This window comes from Necator americanus, chromosome III (assembly GCF_031761385.1).
Source record: "Necator americanus strain Aroian chromosome III, whole genome shotgun sequence".
In the NCBI taxonomy this organism is placed as follows: domain Eukaryota; kingdom Metazoa; phylum Nematoda; class Chromadorea; order Rhabditida; family Ancylostomatidae; genus Necator; species Necator americanus.
Window position 1 is genome coordinate 17459159 of NC_087373.1, and position 21478 is coordinate 17480636.

The window sequence follows — 21478 nt, forward strand, 5'->3', positions numbered from 1 at the left end:
GACGCCATCAGCCCATTTGGCAGGGGTCAACCCTTTTAACGCCTGAAGAGCAGCGCAAGCGGAAGATGAGGACTCTTAAACTTCAGCTCGACTACGTTCTGGCGAGGAACATTCCTCAGTCGGATATCCGAAAATCTAGAGCTGTTTGGGACGTCGCGTTCGACTCTGACCACCGTCCAGTTCTTCTCAGCTTCAAGATACGGTTCCACAAGAGAAACCGAGGAGTTCCTCTTCAACCGAAAATCGACATGGCAGGTCTGAAAGACGATGAATGCAGAAGAAAATTCCGCCAACTTGTGTCTATTCATGTTGGAGTACGGACCAGGAAGAAGCTTACCGATGCGGATTCCTTCACAAAGTGCATCCAGGACGCTGCAAGGGAAACGCTTCCGGTTCTATTGTCGCGGAAGAATTTTGCCTTTGCATCTGCGCAAACAAAATCCACATACAATTCTGTATGTGTCGCGCGCAGTGCTGGTGACTTCAACCAGGAAAAGCGTCTTAGAAGGAAGCTGCGTCGTCAACTGCAACAAGACCGCGATAACGACTGGACGTCAAGAGCGATGGAGTTTGAGAAGGCGTGGGAGGACAGGAACCCGCGGAAAGCCTATGCTCTACTAAAACAGTATAGCGGCAAAATGAAAAGATGTTCCCATGTCCTCAGCACTGCTAATGGGGTAGCTGTCGGTGAAGCAACCCTTCCAATTTGGAAGGAACACTTCAAGACCTTGCTGAACCGGCTAGCACCGTCAGCTCCTGAACTCGAACACGTTCATAGACCGACATATGCGGTTAACGAGGAGCCACCGACCGAGTCGGAGGTCCTGGTCTGTATTCAAAAAATGAAGAATGGAAAATCTGGTGGAGACGACGGGATTAGCGCAGAAATGCTAAAATATCTTCCTCCGTCTGGGATTCGTGAGATGACAAAGATCATCCGTTCAATATGGATAAACGAAAGGATACCTGATTCGTGGAGACATGCTATCATAATTCCCCTCCACAAGAAGTTATTCGTCACAGACCCAAGGAATTATCGAGGAATCTCTTTGCTGCGTGTTATGTACAAGGTACTGGAGCGCATTATCCTGGACCGACTCATTAAACATCGCGAAGAAACAACGCGCGACGAGCAAGCTGGCTTTCGTCCTGGCCGATCTACGATTGACCAGGTGTTCATCGTCAGGAGAGTGATCGAAATCTGGCAGCGGTATTCGAAGCCAATGCAACTAGCGTTTCTGGACTTTGAAGCCGCTTTCGACTCTCCTCACCGAGACCGTCTTTTCAACGCGCTTCGCGCCGATGGAGTACCAGGAAAGTTCGTTCGCTTGCTTGATGACATGAATCAAGGAACAACTGCTGCAGTTCGAACACCAACCGGATGTAGAACACTGTTTGAAGTGGTAACTGGAGTAAGACAAGGAGCGGTGGCAGGACCCTTCCTATTCAATTTCGCCATCGACGACATTATGCGAAGAACAGTCGACCAGTGTCCTGCCGACCTTGTCTTAGCACCATCAGGGTACCCCTTGACTGACCTCGAGTACGCCGACGATGTTGTTGTATTCGCGGAAAGCAGTACGAAACTTCAGCATGTTGTCAACCTTGTATCGAAGCTGGCTGCAGCCTACGGACTACGCCTACACCCTGATAAATGCAAGCAGATGTGGATCTCTTCGAGACCTCGAACGGGAATCAGGGTGGACGGACAACCGATAGAACTCGTCGATGAGTTCTGTTACCTAGGCTGTACGCTGAAGAACAATGGCAGCTACGAGAGAGATGTTCAGCAAAGATGCGCTAAGGCCACTTCTGCATTTAACTCCTTAACGAAATGTCTGTGGTCGACCCCCATCACCAACGAAGTCAAGCTGCGAGTCTACCTATCCGCAATTCGCCCCATCATGATGTACGGATTGGAGACTTGGGCAGCACCATCAACGGTTATGAAGAGGCTTGACTGCACGGAACGACAGCTGCTTAGACGGCTACTTGGCTACTTTTGGCCTAGGGTATGCCACAATGAAGATCTTTACGCAGAAATTGATGTGGTTTACCGGCGGATGACACGTGGAAGATATCAACATCTTGCACCGCCCTCGAAAGCGGCTAAAGTAAATCGTCTTCGCTTCTTTGGTCATATATTAAGGAGACCGGCAGATCGCCTTGTCCAATGAGTTCTGAAGAGTTCGTCGGGTTCGAGCTGGAAGAAGCCACCTGGCCGAAAACGGAAGTTCTGGACTGAGGTGGTAAAAGAGAACCTGAGGACACTCGGCGTGGATAGGCAGTTCAGGCGAGACGTAAGGTTTCGCAGAACATGGAATAGCGACGAATGAATTGATTCTGTGCAAGCTCTCGCAGAAGATCGAGAAGGTTGGGCAGAGCTGTGTTCAAGGACGGCACACCTCGGCGAAGATGCGGGTAATCGCGTCAGGCGATGACATCAGCCCGCCGATTAAGTCAAATAAGTAAATCATATATATATATATATATATATATATATATATATATATATATATATATATATATATATATATATATATATATATATATATATATATATATATATATATATAAGCACAGTATCGCACAACCGTAGCTAAAGAATCGGTACGTTGCAAACCTTGTGAAAAATTGTACTGGTTGCGTGGTTGGTGGTAAATATGCACAAAGCCTCGAATAATACCCTCCGTATGCAGGCATAGGAAGGAGACGAACGCCCTCTTTAACAGCATCATCAGAGGCACCTAAGAAACGATCACCAATCGGTGACTCTCGCACTGGGGACTTTATTTCCACAACGGAGTCCTGCAAAGGTGCGTGGTTAACAGCAGTGAAAATCTCCGTGAGAACTTACAGAAACTAACACTTATACTTGGCAGTGAAAAAAAAAATATATGATAAATGACAATATCCGAGTATATTTTGTACAAAACTGAAAAAGAAGATTATCGAAAAGAAAATACCCCACTTTTTTAAAGTCAGCTGTTTCATCCCTCCATTTATAATAAGGAGGAATATCAGATCTTTCGAGAGTGAGACGGGAGCTGTCAGATGACGTAGACAACTGTTCCAAAAGAAGTGCAGAAATACGATTACCCACAACACCGGCCAGCATTATACAAACACGTTTCGCCTACAATTATTGATATAGAAAAAGGAGAATAAAATTCAAGAATTATCCTTTTGATAACGTTTTGTTGAACTGCGGAAGAAACGTCTCTTCTTCAATCTCAATCTCTCTCGATTCACAAGCATGAACCAAGAAATCGGCCTACTTTCCATCAAGTGAATAATGACATTCAAGTTTACCATGAAACACTTTTTACCCCGAAACCTCTCAAATATGGAACTCACGTATGGTAAGAGGGCCTCATGTGATAGAACAGTGACAACATAAATGTAGTTAAGAATAACTGGCAAATTCGCCGGGAACGATAAAGCAAGCGCACGCCATAGTTCTGCTAGCTCACGTTCGTGATCAGCTGCCAGGCACACCGTCAAGTACATGAGATTGTTCAAAAGGAGTTGTGTTGCTTCTTCGGATCCCCATCCTCGAGGTCCTAAATGTATAGAAGGTACACAATTGAAACACATATCAACGTATAAAGTGTAACAAAACATCAAAAATAGTAATAAGCTTGGGCAGTATTGCATGAAAATAGGAAAAGGAGTAAGAGGATCATACGAAGTCAAAATCGGAACAAAACAAATCTTTAAAAATATTCGGAAATCAACTGTAGAACTGATAAATAATGCCATTGCAAAAAATCCTAACCTTCACAAGCATCTTCTCCTGCTACTGCATCAACCAACTCGATATTTTCAACCCATGGCAACAACAGCGCAATCAAATGAGTTTGATTTTGATTACGTGCACCCTCGAGGCGAGACGACACCTCTAAAAGCATGGAGAATTTTTGAAATCATACTTAAGGAGTTAGACCACTCAGTAGAACTTTTACTGTTTTCATGAGAACAAAAACGAAAACTTTTAAGGCAACTGGGGAAAGTCATAAAACTAGAACAACTCTTTAAGATAAAAAGGAATTCGCCGATGAAGAAGACAAAGGGAAAGAGTTGCGTTTGATTTGCGCCTATGAACAATGATATCAGGACTCAGGGAATAGATTTTCTTTGTGTGGAATGCTAAGATTGACAGATGATATCACTCTAGAGTCAATGGAAAAACAGTTCCGTATTTGGCCATAAATTTTACTGTGTGTCACGGGTCATGTAAGACAGATTTGACCAGCCGCCCAAATCTACGGAGACTTTGAAACTAGAGAAATTTTCGCTCCGGCTTACCTCTGTTCTACAACTATTCGAAATGATATTTGATATTTGTAGGAAGATCTCGAAAAACATCAGTGCAACGAAACAAGCTACAGAGCGAAGTAAAGGACATGAAAATCGAGGATGCTCGGAAGTTCTTCTAAACGTCAGCAATATTGTAAATAACTGTAAATTGCTGTAATTAGCTCAATTTAAAAAAGAGAACAACGATTAGTCTCAGATCACATCAAGTTCAAATTAGATTACATTAAAACATTCAAACAAAACCGCTGCTTGTGCAAGATGTAATAAATGCAGCTTCGCTGATTCGCTGATCAGCTTTGTTTGAAGAGCAGTGGTTCGTTAAAAAAAAAGCGGAAAATGAGAACTGCAACAGATGTAATATATTACCGCTGAATATCGTGATGGTGAGATGTGGATACGAGTTTGCCAGGTTTCGACAGACAGCTTGTTGATCCATAGGAAAACAGTGACTGTGCGAACTTGTAACAACGGGAGATCTCAGATGAACAGGAGGAGAAGAGATATTTCCAACAGTTGGTGCCAATTGCGGTGATACAAGCATGGTGCTGCAATCGAACTACTAAGAAAACACAATTTCTAACCTAAACACGTGAGAATGCAAAAAAAAGTGCCTGTCTAGGAACTGCCTCTTCAGGATCTCGATCATGTGAACAGCAGCATCTGCGACGCTAGCATCGCCTAGCATTGCTTGGCAAAGTACGAACAGGGATATGAATTCGCACGGGAAGTCTCGCCGAGAGAATACGCGAACAAGAGCTCGGAAACATTTTGCAGCTACTTGGCTAGGTTGACAGTAACATTGCGCCATAAGCCAATCTAGTAGATGACTGGATTCGTTCAGCTCCAACATCCATGCCAACATTTCTTCAACTTCGCTCTGCATCTGAAAAGAGCTAGCTTTGTCGAGCGATTCCAACAAATCCATCAGAATAAAGAATGTCGATGGATTTGGAAGAGGAAAATATCATGTTAAGACTTTCTTAGAAGATTTAACAGCTGATGAAAAATGGGAAACAAATCAACCCCTAAATTAAGCTTTACAACAAAATAAAGCATACCAATCGCAGTAATACATTCAACAACTATTAATGGATGAAAAATTACAACAGAAGAAAAGACAGGGTCCTAGTAATTTCAATGAGAAACAGAGGCAGACGACCTTTTTGTTACAGAGAGATAAATGGAGCTCAGAAGTTATTTGCTGAACCTCTGGACTTTGATTATCATGCAACCATCTCTTTTAGAAGCAGTCGCTCTAGCTATTAAAAAAACTCTTCTTAACGTTCTTTTGATAGCTTGAATAATTTATATTTTCAGCAAGCTTTTAAAAAGTTAGAAGTTTTCATTTCTTCAAAATAGAATGGATTAATCCAAGTTTTGACTTATTTTTTCGAAAGATTTTTGATTTAAAAAGACCGTCTTTACCTATTACCCCACCTACTATCACTGTAGTTTTTTTTTTCACCAGCACTTCAAAAGACTTCAAGTACAAAACAAAATAAAGCAAATCTACATCTGAAATCTAAAAATCTATGGAAATAGGCCCTTTGCGTTGTGAAAACAACTCAAATCCAAGAAAATCATTAATATTCACAAAGTTTAATTATAATAACAACGTTAAAATGGAACTACGTTATATGGATTAACCGCTACTAATTATTACTAATATCTTGAGCAATTACTTACTATTCTGATACAGCAGAATCACTAGGTGAAGTAAAAAGTCATTGGCGTTCTTTTCGCTTTATCATCAATGATGAAATGAAGACAGTTAGTAGTAGCCGATTTAGATCAAATATCCGCCGTTTCGTAAATTTTGTCAACCGATGCGTTTTTTTTTCCATTTTGATGGCAATTTTATAATTCCGCAATTGAAGAAATCCTCGCCCTTATTGGTAACAACTTTGCCACCTCAGTTTCACAAACCTCTCTTGGAGCCAGTTTTGTACCATAAAGAAAATTTTGCAAATGTTTGAAAAGGCGAAAGTCGCTCGGTGCCAGGTGTGGACTATACAGCGGTTGCACTAGATCCAACCATTCAAGCTCTCGGAGCTTCTAAGGAGTCTTAAAGGGCGTGTGCAGCTTGGCGTAAACTCGATGGAACACAACACCTTTCCTATTGGCCAGTTCTGGTCGTTTCTGGTCGATCGCCTGCTTCAGTCCGTTGCTGACAGTAGAGGTCCGAAATGAGTGCTTGGCCCGATGGGAGAAGCTCATAATAGATTATTCCCTTGTAACAAAACACATAGCAAAACCTTCTTGGCCGTTGATCAAGGTTTAGTGATCGCTTGGGGCGGCTCACCACGATGGGACCAGGATCTTTTTCGGTTTTTGTTCTCGTAATGTCAACTTGAAATCGCTGCATAGTATGACCCGGTAAGATGCTTACATAGTCAAATACGCTCGCCAAAGTTCTCACTTCACCTAGTGTTTTAATGTGGCTTATTTTTGTAGTTGTGGGAGAACTTTTACATGGTAGAGGACAAAAACCTTATCGGGTGCGGTGAGCAGACACAAAACGATTCCCTGCGATGCGCAGGAATGGAGCATTTTCTTGATCTATACGGGCAAGGAATCATCGGGATCACCTCTTTGTAGATTGGTCTGTGAAAATTCGAACTGATTTTCTCAAAAAATTTCGTACATTACGTGGAAAAAGACTTAATAACCTCCAAGCAATGCATCCTCGTTAAACTTCATTGTACTGTCTTATTTCCTGTTGTCACTCACGCTAAGCATCCTAATATTTACAACAACTGCGGACCACTGATCACTGGCAGCAAAGAGATCACGTTGAATGCAAACTTCTTCGTCCCAATATTATATCATATGTTCCATACTTTAATAATACACTACTTATTGTATCTGTTATAACTGACATACCGTAGCGTTAGCACTTGACACGAGCCTCTCCAACCAGCCGTATAAATAGCCGTCTTCACCTATAGATTTTTGCGCTTCAAATATTCTCCCACAACTGAGAAGACGAGTCATTGCCAAAGCTGCCTTCTGTTCTACGTATGATCCTACCTAAAGATAGAACAATGCAGAGGAGAATGAAAATTCTCCAAAAATCTACTCTTGATCATTACATCGTTTTCACGGTTTTTCTTGTCGGCTGCTATTGTTCGACTGCACCATCCAATAAACAGGTAGAAAAGGCTCTGCTTCTTCTCGTCCGGAATGAGGTTTGCACGATTTTCAGGATTCACGCTATCAATAATAACAGCGACAAGTTTGGAAAAATGGAGACGCATCATAGTAACCACCGCTATATCTCGGTCCTGTGATTGAACAATAGAGGACGTGAAAGAAATGTATGCGAACACAAAAATTACAAAAAAAGTGCATACCAGGTCACTTTCAAGATTTGCCCTCATTGTATCAACGAAATCTAGAATCAGTGGACTCAGACTGCCAAGACAATCAATCATTGTGGATTCCAGTAAACCACGAAATACGGCCACCTAAATGGGCAGCGCATTAGCGAAGACGTAAAAAGAGAGAAAAGATGAACCGAGTCAAAACAGAAAAGTAGTAATCTTCAAGGACCTCAATTATGCGGATGATTTGCAGTCGCAAAAGATCTTTACGCTTACGACGTCTGAGATTTGTCTCTACCTGAAAAGTTAAATATGCACTTCAGCCTGGAACTTTGGTTATCGATGCAGAGTTCCATTAGCTGCAATGAGGCAAACTCATCGAACTTTCCAATTATTAACAAATTGGAGTTTATCCATCAATGTCTATCGATGTTATAGCATTCAAGCACCTTTTTCTCCATTGCATCTCGCAAAATACCACGTTGATTCAGATCTTCGAAAAATGTCTCAAATGCTGCAGCACTCATTGATCCTACTCCTGAAAAATAAACGTATTCAACTTACTGATAGTGAAAATCGAGGAGAATGAATATTCAGCAAGAAGTCACCGAGAACAACACTATCGCGAATATCAATCATATTTTCCCAGCGTAGCATTGCAGCGATTTTTGTGAACAACTGCGACAGTGAGGCATTGGAGGGAATACGTGAAGATGCCCGTAGAGACGAGGACACACTTCTTAGCACATCTGTCTCCATTCTTCAAATAAACACCTCTGTATTGCATTAATTAAGTTTCAGAGATTAAACATAAGCAACTTACGATGAGGTAGGGCTGAAACTTCTAGATATCAAACTGTTGACATTGTTCGGCGATGGAGCGAATGCACAGCATAGAACAAGATACTTCTGCCACAAGGAGAGACAACCCTCTTGACTAAGGGCTTCACCACACACAGATGATCCTTTGCTCTTGCTACCACGAAGCAGAGAAGCTCGGTTTTCGTTTTGTGGATTACTGCAACAAATAGTTATTGAGGAAGCTATGGTAAGTGGCGAGAAAATGATGAAAGTGCCATGCCGAGAAAATGTCTAGAATTGTAAAAAGACACTGAAAAGATGATGGGTTAAGAGCTAAAACTTGTAGAGATATACTCTTGGACACGTGTATTCAACCAGACGTATAACGTTGATACTTGTCAAGCATCGTAGTGATGAGCGAAAGCACATTACAAAGAGCGCAGGACGGCAGGAGAACAAACTCAAGATGAGACAACTAAAACGGAATTAAATGGAGGAAAGTAGCTGTTATCTGAATATCAAAGTATTTTATTAAAGACTTCCTTAATTTTTCTGTACATCTCGTATCCTTGAGTTTTTTCTATGACTTTTTTTTCCTGAGACCGAAAAGAGAATAGTAAAACTGCACAATGAAATGCGAGCTAACATGAAAACGGTAGTTCTCCCACATGCTTCTGATTACAAGCCATAATGTAATGTACTGGATGTGCCGTCATGTACTTACAAAGCATTGAAATCGACTTTCTCTATAACACCTCAACGTATACGAGCGTACAAACCAACTGTATGTGTTTTGCACCCACCTTAATTGGATATACACTTCCAAGAAGAAATTATTTAAAATAACTAAGAGTATTACTTCAATCACTGCTGCGCTTTCACTGATTATCCATCAATGGGGAAAAAAGAGTTCCTTTTAAAAAAAACCTGGCAAACCACACTAGCATGAATGACTGACCTCGGATCTACGTACGCATTGACAGCAAGCAAACGGCTGAATAGTGCCGGCCAAGCACTAGCGATAGCTGAGGGGCACCTGAACGTACCTCTCTTTAATTTTGAACAATTCAGTAGCTCAGAAACTTCCGGCAAACAAGCACCGCATAAGCAAATGCTTTCTCTCTGCATATCCACTCAGAGCACACGCCCAAGGATCCCATTGGAAATACTCGTTTCCCTTGTCACTATTTACCTTCAAAATAAAGCCTTTGAAATAAAAACCGCAAGAAGAAATTCACAATATAAAGCTTACGAGGCAAATGTCAGTGTCAACTGCAGCAATTTTTTCACAGACTGACGTGAAATCCATATTCCAACTGATCTAGAAAATACTCTCATTTTGGCCTCTGACATCATATTTTCAGGAAAAAATCTAATCCACAGAACGTCAATCCCGTCGAAAGTTTTTCTCAAAAAAATACTTTTCAGAAAAAAAAACAACAACAACAAGCAGAGGGCTTACTCTTTCATACATAGGCACGTGCTCGATGTATTTACGAACAACATACGGAGTAGCCTCATCAAGCACAGTGATGACTGGCACATCGACGTTCTACAAAACAAACTATGAAGACAATAATAATCCAAAAATGTCTCACTAGAAAATGGAACGCACATCGAGTGACAAGATTGATATGATTTGTTTCACCTCCTTCAGCAACGATATGGCTATCTTCCTCGGTTGCGGTCTGTGAATCGAGTAAACCATATAATACTTTTTAACTGGAGAATACCTATTGCCTTACCTAATTTGACACAACATAACTAGAGCGAAACCCTCCACAGCATGTAGAACAGAAGCATAATTTAGCACATAAAGTGGAGGAGCAGAATGCACGTTGTTCTCACAGCTAACATCCTTCAAAAATATGACACATAACTTTTGATCAGAAGGTAACCTCACGTACAAGTGCATTTTAGGGTATGTGACTGCTGAGGAAATGGACGGGGTTCATGGGTTTTGAGGGCAGCAACACAGAAAACTTAAGCATAATTTCCCAATGCTATTTTTACCTCCAAAAACTCTTTGGTGCACTTACAACTTAAATGGTCTGTTAGAAAAATAGCGAACTCGACGAAGACTGAAAATGTACCAGAGAAAAATATCTTTTTGAATAACACAATAACCTTTTCTTGTTCTTTCTTTTTCTCCTGCAACGCAGCCGATTTCCAAGTGACTATCATTTGATGTAAAAGCCGAAGAGCTTCGTCAAGAACAGCTGGGTAGAAGTCCTGAAAAATTGACTGCAGAAACGTCCACTGAACTTTGCATGGAGTTTACAATCTGCGTACGTCTTCAACGGAGTAACCGCAATGACCCTTAAGGGCAGGGCAAACTAAAGAGATAGTGCGGGTCAAAAAAACGGTTGTTGCGGCAGATGAGTCGCAGTAACCCGGTTGAAGAAACTCAGCGACAATAAGCTTGCCTACCGTTAGCTGATTGTGAAGGAGAGTAATTTCCGCTATAATTATATGCTCTCTCCACTCTGGAAATTCCCCTAGCATATTCTGAAGAGTGTTCCCAGCCATGGTGCGAAGTTCTTCGTCAACATGAACTGTTGTTCTGGTTAATATGTCTATCAAGTCCTGAAAATGCAAAAGTCAGAGTGAGTTGAGCAAATTCGACAATAAGTATAATAAAATAATGTAAAGAGATAACAAAATCTCGAAGCATGCCGTGTAAGTCATAGGCTCCGGAAGCAGCCGTGGTATTGCAGCCACACATGTTCGGAACAGATCTAACTTCGGCTTCACTTCTCCTCTATAAGATTTTATACCGTTGTTTGCTCAAGAAGTAATAGATAGAATGAAAAAAAAAAGGATAGAAAAAATATTCACCCTAAGAGTTCATCTGGTTCTTTACCCCTCTGTATTGCCGTCATCATTAATGGGCGACCAACCTAGGCACGAAGAACACGTTACGATAAATAAAACGTATTGCGATAAATCTATGTAAAAGATAGGAGGAAAGCGGGAAACCCGCATAATACAAATTCTTAGAAAGTAGCCAACCTGAGTATCCAGGATACGCAGTATCGTGTCAAAAGCTTTCCGACAAGGAATGTAATACTGATCGAGTCCTATGGCTCTAGCAATATCAACGGTCAATGGACGAGTGATATAGGTTTTCTTTTTCAAACGTTGTATTGTTCCACTAGCAGACGGGCCTAGTTGAAAAAAAAAATTAAACAAAATCTATCAGTAGAAGTAATTTCTCTTGAAGACAGAAATAAAAGATAGCTTCATTTGGTTCAAAAAATGTCGAAACCTCACTTTTAAAAATGTTACAGAGAAAACACATAAATCATTCACATCATATGTGCCATTGAAAACCACAGAAATGAAATGTATCCAGTAAAAATGAGTATGCTTCAGAATAAATCATTTACCCATAGATTTTGGCATAGCAGGCGGTTCGTCCTTTTGCTGAAGTCCGTCAGCAATTACCATTAAAGCTCTGATTCCGATATTCATTCGTTCTGGGTAAAGAGACCTTTGCGAACGATTGCAGGCAAGGAGATCAAAAATCACTTCCTGCAAGGAAAGATTTGTGATGGTAATAGGAAGATTTAACTACTCAGTCCATAAAAAAGATGCAGAATTCACCTTAAAAGCGAAATCCAGTTTTTGCTGAGCAATGAAGTGGATGATTTTAACAAAAATATTTAGCGGTGCATCTCGTGGAACAATACCACGATTTCCCTTCGGAAACAAACTCCCACAAATTGACTCTAGCCTTGTACGAGTTGCCGAGTTCCCATCACAATTGTTTCGTATCATGTACACCCTAGAAAAAACTACATTCTCAGATAAATAATATAGAAAAACTCGTAAGAACTGCAAGTAAATTCACAATTTCAGAAGATACATAACGAAGTCATGTATTGCTATGAAAGCCATCACGGAAGAAACGTACCATAATAATCTGTACAAAGACTCCAGAGCTACACGGGAAATTCTAGAGTCCCTGTTTTTTAAATTCGCAAGAGCATTGTTAAGGAATGGCACCCAATTAGATAGGAAGAACTGACGTTGACTCACGCAGAGGAGACACGTAAGAAGAGGATATGCAGCCTGAAACACAGTATCATAGGTTATTCAAAAATTGGAATGCTACTGCATTATTACCAGCTTATGCTGCTTCTTCGAGGCTAATTCATTTGTGGGCCCATATAACTTGCTAACAAAAGTGATGAGTGCAGGAATATTAGCCTCACGCTTTATTTGCTGGAAACAGTTAATTACAACCGAAAACGAAGAGAATGAAAAACAGGATTCGCACCGCTGCAACGGGAAGAAGAATTTCAACGAGCAGACCAGCCACAGCGTGCTTCACATCCTGAATGTTATGGAATATTAAAGGAGGAAATAGAAGAAAAAATACGTTTGGCGCACCAACCTTATCTTTCACTTCAAGCAGAAACGAACCCAGGTCATCTAGAAACTTTATCCCCAGTTCGAAATCGTCCACTTGATTAGTCTTTAAAAAGATCTGCGAGTGTAAAGTTGAAGGCAGCATTTTCAGAATTGAATTCTTTCAATGACCAACGGGGTTTAGGCTGTACTTTACAGTACCACAGCGAAAACACGGACACCTCTTACAAATCCCAAAACAGATGGATCAGAACCACCGGACCAATACAGTTTACCTGGCGAGACAAGTTTTTACGCCTGTATCAGTGATGAAATTTAAATGTATAAAGTGGATTTCGTCATTTGTTCAGGTGAAATTATGTACATTTTCGGGGTAGCTTCGTCATTAATCCACTTTACACGCGTTCATTTCATCACTCGTACACTGTAAAAAGCAACTGATAAAAGTTAGTGTTTAGCAAAAAGCAAAAGTCTAGTGCTCTCCACGGATATAATTTTTTTGCAGACAGTAAAATGCTTGCGCTGTGATACTCCGGAACTACATTCTGCATCCCACTTACAACTGAATTTGTCATCGAACATTCAGCTTTCAAACAACATGAAATTCATGTTTTTCTTAAAAAGAAGTGAAGAAAAGAATAGATACAAACGAAAATGGAATATACTAGACTAGACTTTCTGTTCCAAAAAAAGTGACTGACAGGTCTGCTTTGTTCGAAATCCTGCCTTTACAAATAACATGAAAGCGTTCGGGTACTGTACACACTTTGTACCAAACCTTTCCTGTATGGGAACAACTACTTCTTAGCAGAGAGCTGAGAAGATCCTCGAGCTAAGGGAAGGATGCAAACAGTTTCGGACGATCATCAAGTTAGATGAATGCATATCCAGGAAGTAGGACACTTTTTGTAAAGTAAAAAAAAACAATAACAATAACAAAATGTCCTTAAATCGGAGTGATATTTGAGTCATGGAGATCTGAAACAGCATATGTGTGCCTGTCTTATATTACTACCACACTACCGTATTTTCTGGAAGACATAGTTTACCTTGAGGTTTTTAAGCAATGTGCCCACCTTTATTTTTACGAATTTCATCGCCATTAGGAGTGAGATCATGTTGTGGCTAACCATTGCTGAACTGTCTTTCTTCAAATCGGTTAAGATAGAAATGAACTGCCTTAAAATTAAAGGTACAAAATAACGAGCAGAATACGGAAGAGACAGCGCAGCATACCTATGAATATGTGTAAAATGGGTTTCTGACAAAACTCCAATGACCTCAGCATAGGTTTCTGCTACTACAAGACTGTTTGTGTTATTGACGCCCAACGTGGCCCTATATGATAAAATTTTGGAAGAAACATCCGAAACATTTGTAGAAACGAGTCAAAATTTCAAAAATACAGAAACATTTGCATGTGTGACAATGAAAAACCTACGGATCTTTGTACTGAACTTGATGGAATGAACTGTCAAGCAGATATTTCACTTGTTGTTCACATGCGCAAAGATGAAACTCAACCTAGAATGATTGGAGGCCTACAACCCTATACGATCATTTGAATGAAAGGCGGAGCCAAGTCAGAAAGAATAAGATAAGAGAAAAACCTGTGGAAGAACTTCGATAAGCACTATACAAAACAAATAATTAACAGCCAGTAGTTTCTTCATAAGAATACGATTATCAGTACTGAAAGTTAGTTAGTCAAAGTTATGACGTGATTAAGAAATAGGTAATACAAGTCAACTAACGCTGAGTTCATACTCTCGTTGATTTTCAACTCCGAGCGTTGATGCCATCCAATCAGCGCATTAACGACAGAGGGTAAACAGAGTTCACTTATCCCATGTAGAGTACGGCATAGATTATCGAAGTAAGGATCACCACCACGTTGTAGGGACTTGTTAAGTAGTTTTTCCTGAAGAAGGAACTCATAACCAGAAGCGAAGTTTAGCTGCACTTAAAAGCATAGGTGCGATAGGGAGGAGTCGAACCCCCTCAGCTGAAGGGGTTTTGGCTCATGGGATGCAGCTCAAGTGATAAGGATCCCTTTTCTAACCGTCCAAAACTGAAGAGGGTCCTTTTAAGAGATCTCTATCAGATGTGATATCCATGTCAGTCCAAACCAAACCAGCAAAAGTAGAAGAGAATGATAATACTAATTGTGCAGTAGATCGATACAGGCACAAGTACGAAAATCATCAGAAAAACAAATTATGCGGGCTTTCTCAAAAAACTTGGTTACGGTGCAAGGCGATACCTTAATTGCTCTAAGCGTGGCGAAAAGAATCGAGAAGAGCAAATCGGGAAAAATGTAGTTGGGGGAGGGGAGCACTCAATAGTACTCCTATTTCAAAGAAAATAAAACAAATGAGAAACCTACAACGGGTTCTTCTTCAACAACGGTCTGTATTTTTCTTTCAAAAAGACTGAACAAATCCATGAGAACGGATTGTCCAGCAAACGAGCCAGTCGGAAGGCCGTAGTCGAGGGCTACCACTGGAACAACCTTGGGGACACCCCATGGCAGCTCTGCTGCTACAATTCTACAAGTTTCAAGATATAAACACGAATGAAGAAGCTTCTACACCTTTAGTGGAGATATGCCAGGAGCTACACTAACACTTTCTCCTGCGTTGGGCGAAAAGGCAGAGCTGGATCACTTTTCCGTCGATTGTTTCTGTTTCTTTGAGTCATTGAGGATTTGGATCCCTAGCTCATAACCGACATCGTCACCTCAGTAGCCTGCAAGAAATGTAACTCATACAAAGATTTATTATGTAAAGAAAGCAGCAACACGAAGACACAATAGAAGGCTTTGAGCCGGAAAAGACGGCAGAAGACCACAACTGTTCACAAGTAAGCACAATACCGTCCGATCCACTGCGAAAGTGGCAAACAAATAAAAAAATCTGGAGAACTACTAACTACTGACCCATCCAAATAATTAAAAAGATATCTACATATCCTCTTCCTTGCGCTGCTCACAGATACCGAAATGAACACGAATACATGTGTCATATGGCTTATTCGTTCTGCAGGTGCATGACTGGTGCCGTGAAACTAATTGCGGCGCCTGGAAGTTCACCGAGCACTCCTCTCCTTACGCGTCAAAACGGACTCGCACTCAGGGGCAGGAGCTGGCGTGTAGTCGGGGTACAATCTTCCCGAATATTTACAACTTGGTCCCAAAAAGACCTAGAAAGACAAGTAGTAAGACAAGAAGGTAGTAGTGCTTTTTGTAGAGAAAGTTTTTCACTGTACAGTAGTTAAATCAGCGAACTTAGAGGTGCTCTAGTTTATTTGAATGATATTGGAGAATTCCCCAGCTTTTTCTCAGCTTCCTTTTAGGAGGACGATAGTAAACGTGAGGAAATTAAAACAAGATTCTGCTAGGATATTCTTATGACATATTCCAAGCTGAATGGGTTTTTATAAGGTATGCGCTGAGATACTGAATGTTGTTTGAAGTCACACAAAATTTCAGCCAAAAATCTGAATTATCACAATTTTCCTCATTCCGGGATTACGGTAGCGCGATTAAAAAATCCCCCACCGTCCTCTGATAGAGCGTTAGGGAAAGCCCCTGTCTGCAAATTTTTATCTATCTGGGTATCTCAGTTCCCTCTAAAGCTAAATGGGAAAAACCCAAGATAAGGGGAAAAATTTACTATTCTTCTAAACTAGGTTGCAAAAAACTAGGGAAGATAGAAACACCAAATTTTGCGCATGTATAAACAACGTCATTCTCTGCAACGCTGTAAAATTGTACTCATGAAATTTATTGTGGAAGTGCTCTTTTTCGCTGAATGCAAGAATTTCACTTCTGTCGGGATTTATCCCAGATAATTTTAATAAAAACGGCGCTGCGGCACCCACTCTCAACGTTTTTCTCTGGGATCCCCACTGAAGTACGTCGTAGCTATTTCAACAAGTAGGAGGATCTTCAATGTAACGAACTGACCTCGTTGGAGGAGCGCCGAAGCAATGTGTAGCTATCTAACAGATGAAGTTTTCTACGGTCTCTCAGTACCCAACACGATGTCGCCTTTTTCAGTTCTGCTTCTCTGACATAAAACAATTATACAGAAATTTGTAATGATCAGAGATAGTTGTAATGGTGAGTTTATTTTTAGGAAGCTCAAGTTCCTTAGATAGTTATGTGCAGTGTAAAGGATTTATTTAGTTGTACACGAGGTTGTTAAACAAATTTATTGGCTAACGTTTCGGCTATATCGCCTTCTTCAGAGCCTGAAAGGGGGGATATTCAATCTACAATTCAAACGACCAACCTCTCCACAACTAAACTGATAGACTCCACGCCTACTTTCAATCACAAATTTAGCGACTACACTGAATGCTCACCTTATATCGGAGACGCCTAGCATGGACCGCTGACTGATCGATCACGAGGGCGAATGGTTCGAATGTCACATTCGGATCGCACAAACCATTCGAGATATGGCGCGAGTTCCCGCGTTATCGACAGACATTCACCCTTGCGGTTCATTTTAGGATTTTTGGCTTGGATCCAAAATGCCTCCAGCGATTTTCGAGCCAACGTTTTAGTTTCGTGCGCTAAGATTTGGACCCTAATTTCAAAATCGGCTCCGTCGTGTTTTTGTGTTCTATGGGCACCTAAAGGTGTCCATCCTCGTAACCTATTCTTGCCGCTCAAGTGCTCTTTGATGCGGACATACAGCGGTCGTGCCGTTTCACCGATATACTCGTCGCCACAGTTCGTGCAAGAAATCAGGTAGATTACCCCGGATCTCAAGCAGTCTCCTGATCTACCTGTGGGACAAATAATACAGTTCGGTGTTGTACAGATGGTATCGTATAAACGATTCCGAACTAATTGATGTTTCAAATTGTTCGGTGGTATTTCAACGACCGAAACGGAGCTATCCAAGTCTGCTCTCCTCAGACACCGCCTAATGGCAGCGCTCACTTCATCGGAGATGTAAGGAAAGCAAAGAGGTATCTTATCTGTGGTGGGGTTTTCCACTTGCCGTGCTCGTTCACTTCGGTATCGTCTCGTTTCAGACGTTCGGACTTCATAACCATTCGAAACAGCAATTTCGTGAGCCAAAGTTAATGATTCCTTTCTCTCCTCAGGTCCACTACAAACAGTTCTTGCCGTGCGGAACATGTTGTTAAGCACAGCTTTCTTCATGTGAAATGGATGAGCAGAAAGAAAATGAACCAAGATGTTTTTGTTACTCGGCTTACGATACCATTTCGTTTGGTACGTACCGTTTGAGATGCAAACCTGGATGTTCAGAAAAGGAAGCCAGTTATCCTGTGGTTTCTCCCTAGCAAGTTTTATGTGTTCGGACTGTCGGTTCAACAAGCCAAAATATTCGTCCATCTCCGCTTGGGTGGCGCAAATGACAAAACAATCGTCAATGTACCGAGAGTAGAACAATGGACGTAGTTCCAGAACAGGTGCTTCAATTTTGGCCATAAATGAAATAGCTAAGGTGGGAGCCAATCTCTGCCCCATAGCTAAACCTCTAAGCTGTGCAAAGTAATTCCCGGACCATCTAAAGATATTGCAATCGAGGCACGCCTTGAGAAGAACCATCAATTGGGAGATTGACAATCCGTGTAAATTGATGGTTCTTATGTTTTCTTTCAGCAGTTCGAACATAGCCTGTATCGCAGAGTCATTAGATACATTCGTATACAGGGCTTCGACGTCAAAAGACTCCATGACACAGTCTCTTGTCAGTTGTGCTGTGCGTAGGTGGTCTAGGAACATACGGGTATTTGTCAAATGGGCAGGTATATGGCTCAATACTTGTGCAAATATTGTGTTTAAGAACCACCCTATCCTATCCGTAGGACCCCCTACACTACTAATTATAGGTCTTACTTTGAATGTAGCAGGGTCAGTGGAAGCCAGATCGCTGCTGGACTGGAGTTTGTGCGTCTTGATAAGGAGATAGAGCACTGGACAGGTCGGCAGGTCAATCTTAAGGCGAGCAATTAAAGAAGGAGGAAACTCGGCGGATTTTGCTACCTTAACCCATTGCTCGTTTAAAAAACGAGATTTCTTCATGAACTCACTAACGGAGGATAAACGATATAGTGAGATATCTTGCAAATGTCTTTCTGTTATTGCAATATCCAGCTGGTGTGGAATGACCACAAACTCCCCACCTTTATCACTTGTGGATAACCTTATTTGTTTAGAACTAATCAACTCTCGAACTTCCTTAATACCTTGCTTTTGTGCAAGAGAAATGTTAGACTTAGTTCTGTTCTCACGAAATCGAGCTACCGTTTTATATACATCGTTTGCAAAGAGCCGGAATTTCGCATCTACAGCTGGGTTAGCGATTTGTTGTTTAAAGAACACACACGGGAAAGGTATCGCGAGACTTTCTCTGAGTGATCTTTGGTCTCTTTCCCTGTTGCTAAAATTAGCTTTTCTGCGGAGCCTATCTTGAACTTCATGTAGAGCACAAGTAATCTTGCGCAAAACTACAGTTGAGATGGGCTGCGATGGAGAAAAAACTAGGACCCAATTCCAAAACCGACCGCGCATTCTCAGAGAGTGTGAATCCTCCTAACACGGTCACTCGAGAAACATTTGATAGGACACCCTCGTTACAAATAGTGTCGCGTTCACTCCTGCCAGGAAGGGTCATAGCATTTGGTGGTTGTGCATTGTCGCTTCGTGATTTACTCAAAAGGCAATCGAATTTTCTCTGTAGAGTTATCTTGAGGTTAGATCGAATAGAATTGCAAATCGAAATCGACCCATCCACTATTCTCTTCCAGAGACGATCTTCCAAGTATTGACCGCAATACTGCTCCTTCGACGTACACTTCTTTATCATTGCGTACATTTCGTCTCGCTTCTTCTTCAGTACAATGCGTAGGAGTTGTTGTTGAATTGCTCGTACTTGGTGGCTGTTCTCTGGTAGCCCGCACAGATTGTGTAGTCGTTTCTGCCCAATAAAGTTGGGAGTAACACTATGATGCAGGCAGCGGTTGAGAAAGTGGATTGACTGTCTAGCTGCTACGATCTTCTGTCTCAGCGACAGTGCTTCCTTCACAAGTCGATAATATTCAGCTGGCACATTACAAAGCAGTTGAAAAGTTCGACTTTCAATGAACCTCGGCATAGTTGAATTTATATTATCGAGTTTGATAAGCTGTACACGAGGTTGTTAAACAAATTTATTGGCTAACGTTTCGGCTATATCGCCTTCTTCAGAGCCTGAAAGGGGGGATATTCAATCTACAATTCAAACGACCAACCTCTCCACAACTAAACTGATAGACTCCACGCCTACTTTCAATCACAAATTTAGCGACTACACTGAATGCTCACCTTATATCGGAGACGCCTAGCATGGACCGCTGACTGATCGATCACGAGGGCGAATGGTTCGAATGTCACATTCGGATCGCACAAACCATTCGAGATATGGCGCGAGTTCCCGCGTTATCGACAGACATTCACCCTTGCGGTTCATTTTAGGATTTTTGGCTTGGATCCAAAATGCCTCCAGCGATTTTCGAGCCAACGTTTTAGTTTCGTGCGCTAAGATTTGGACCCTAATTTCAAAATCGGCTCCGTCGTGTTTTTGTGTTCTATGGGCACCTAAAGGTGTCCATCCTCGTAACCTATTCTTGCCGCTCAAGTGCTCTTTGATGCGGACATACAGCGGTCGTGCCGTTTCACCGATATACTCGTCGCCACAGTTCGTGCAAGAAATCAGGTAGATTACCCCGGATCTCAAGCAGTCTCCTGATCTACCTGTGGGACAAATAATACAGTTCGGTGTTGTACAGATGGTATCGTATAAACGATTCCGAACTAATTGATGTTTCAAATTGTTCGGTGGTATTTCAACGACCGAAACGGAGCTATCCAAGTCTGCTCTCCTCAGACACCGCCTAATGGCAGCGCTCACTTCATGTCACAAATTGTTCGGTCGTTGAAATACCACCGAACAATTTGAAACATCAATTAGTTCGGAATCGTTTATACGATACCATCTGTACAACACCGAACTGTATTATTTGTCCCACAGGTAGATCAGGAGACTGCTTGAGATCCGGGGTAATCTACCTGATTTCTTGCACGAACTGTGGCGACGAGTATATCGGTGAAACGGCACGACCGCTGTATGTCCGCATCAAAGAGCACTTGAGCGGCAAGAATAGGTTACGAGGATGGACACCTTTAGGTGCCCATAGAACACAAAAACACGACGGAGCCGATTTTGAAATTAGGGTCCAAATCTTAGCGCACGAAACTAAAACGTTGGCTCGAAAATCGTTGGAGGCATTTTGGATCCAAGCCAAAAATCCTAAAATGAACCGCAAGGGTGAATGTCTGTCGATAACGCGGGAACTCGCGCCATATCTCGAATGGTTTGTGCGATCCGAATGTGACATTCGAACCATTCGCCCTCGTGATCGATCAGTCAGCGGTCCATGCTAGGCGTCTCCGATATAAGGTGAGCATTCAGTGTAGTCGCTAAATTTGTGATTGAAAGTAGGCGTGGAGTCTATCAGTTTAGTTGTGGAGAGGTTGGTCGTTTGAATTGTAGATTGAATATCCCCCTTTTCAGGCTCTGAAGAAGGCGATATAGCCGAAACGTTAGCCAATAAATTTGTTTAACAACCTCGTGTAC

General features: G+C 41.6%; 2 protein-coding genes across 5 annotated transcripts; one reads left to right on the forward strand and one right to left on the reverse strand.

Annotated features, from left to right (window-relative positions):
- Nucleotides 1-65: 65 nt before the first annotated feature.
- On the forward strand, nt 66-2177 carry RB195_009906 (uncharacterized protein; the record flags this gene model as incomplete). 2 transcript variants are annotated; one of them, XM_064190670.1, is made up of 2 exons in its annotated part: nt 66-1943; nt 2012-2026. In XM_064190670.1, the coding sequence occupies 2 exons, from the start codon at nt 66-68 to the stop codon at nt 2024-2026; spliced, it is 1893 nt and encodes a 630-aa protein (XP_064048254.1). The 2 variants fall into 2 exon arrangements, with proteins under 2 accessions (XP_064048254.1, XP_064048253.1); XM_064190671.1 differs by having other exon boundaries at nt 66-2177.
- RB195_009907 (uncharacterized protein) lies at nt 2110-19957 on the reverse strand (the record flags this gene model as incomplete). 3 transcript variants are annotated; one of them, XM_064190672.1, is made up of 42 exons in its annotated part: nt 2110-2236; nt 2624-2808; nt 2972-3136; nt 3358-3563; nt 3779-3901; nt 4687-4865; nt 4932-5203; nt 7204-7350; nt 7413-7604; nt 7674-7787; nt 7873-7941; nt 8093-8181; nt 8252-8403; nt 8467-8661; nt 9403-9480; nt 9545-9636; nt 9697-9765; nt 9907-9996; nt 10060-10132; nt 10190-10302; nt 10572-10676; nt 10875-11030; nt 11121-11205; nt 11283-11344; nt 11457-11611; nt 11834-11978; nt 12051-12231; nt 12361-12518; nt 12573-12671; nt 12727-12783; nt 12844-12978; nt 13895-13997; nt 14055-14156; nt 14260-14342; nt 14429-14510; nt 14573-14739; nt 15205-15367; nt 15910-16019; nt 16786-16888; nt 17187-17219; nt 17273-19243; nt 19368-19957. In XM_064190672.1, 42 exons carry the CDS (start codon nt 19955-19957, stop codon nt 2110-2112), a joined length of 7575 nt encoding a protein of 2524 aa, XP_064048255.1. The 3 variants fall into 3 exon arrangements, with proteins under 3 accessions (XP_064048255.1, XP_064048256.1, XP_064048257.1); XM_064190673.1 differs by lacking the exons at nt 2110-2236; nt 15910-16019; nt 16786-16888; ... (1 more) ...; nt 17273-19243; nt 19368-19957 and adding exons at nt 2290-2405; nt 15445-15518 and having other exon boundaries at nt 2595-2808; nt 12844-12924; XM_064190674.1 differs by lacking the exons at nt 2110-2236; nt 2624-2808; nt 2972-3136; ... (32 more) ...; nt 14573-14739; nt 15205-15367 and adding an exon at nt 15781-15856.
- Nucleotides 19958-21478: the final 1521 nt, after the last annotated feature.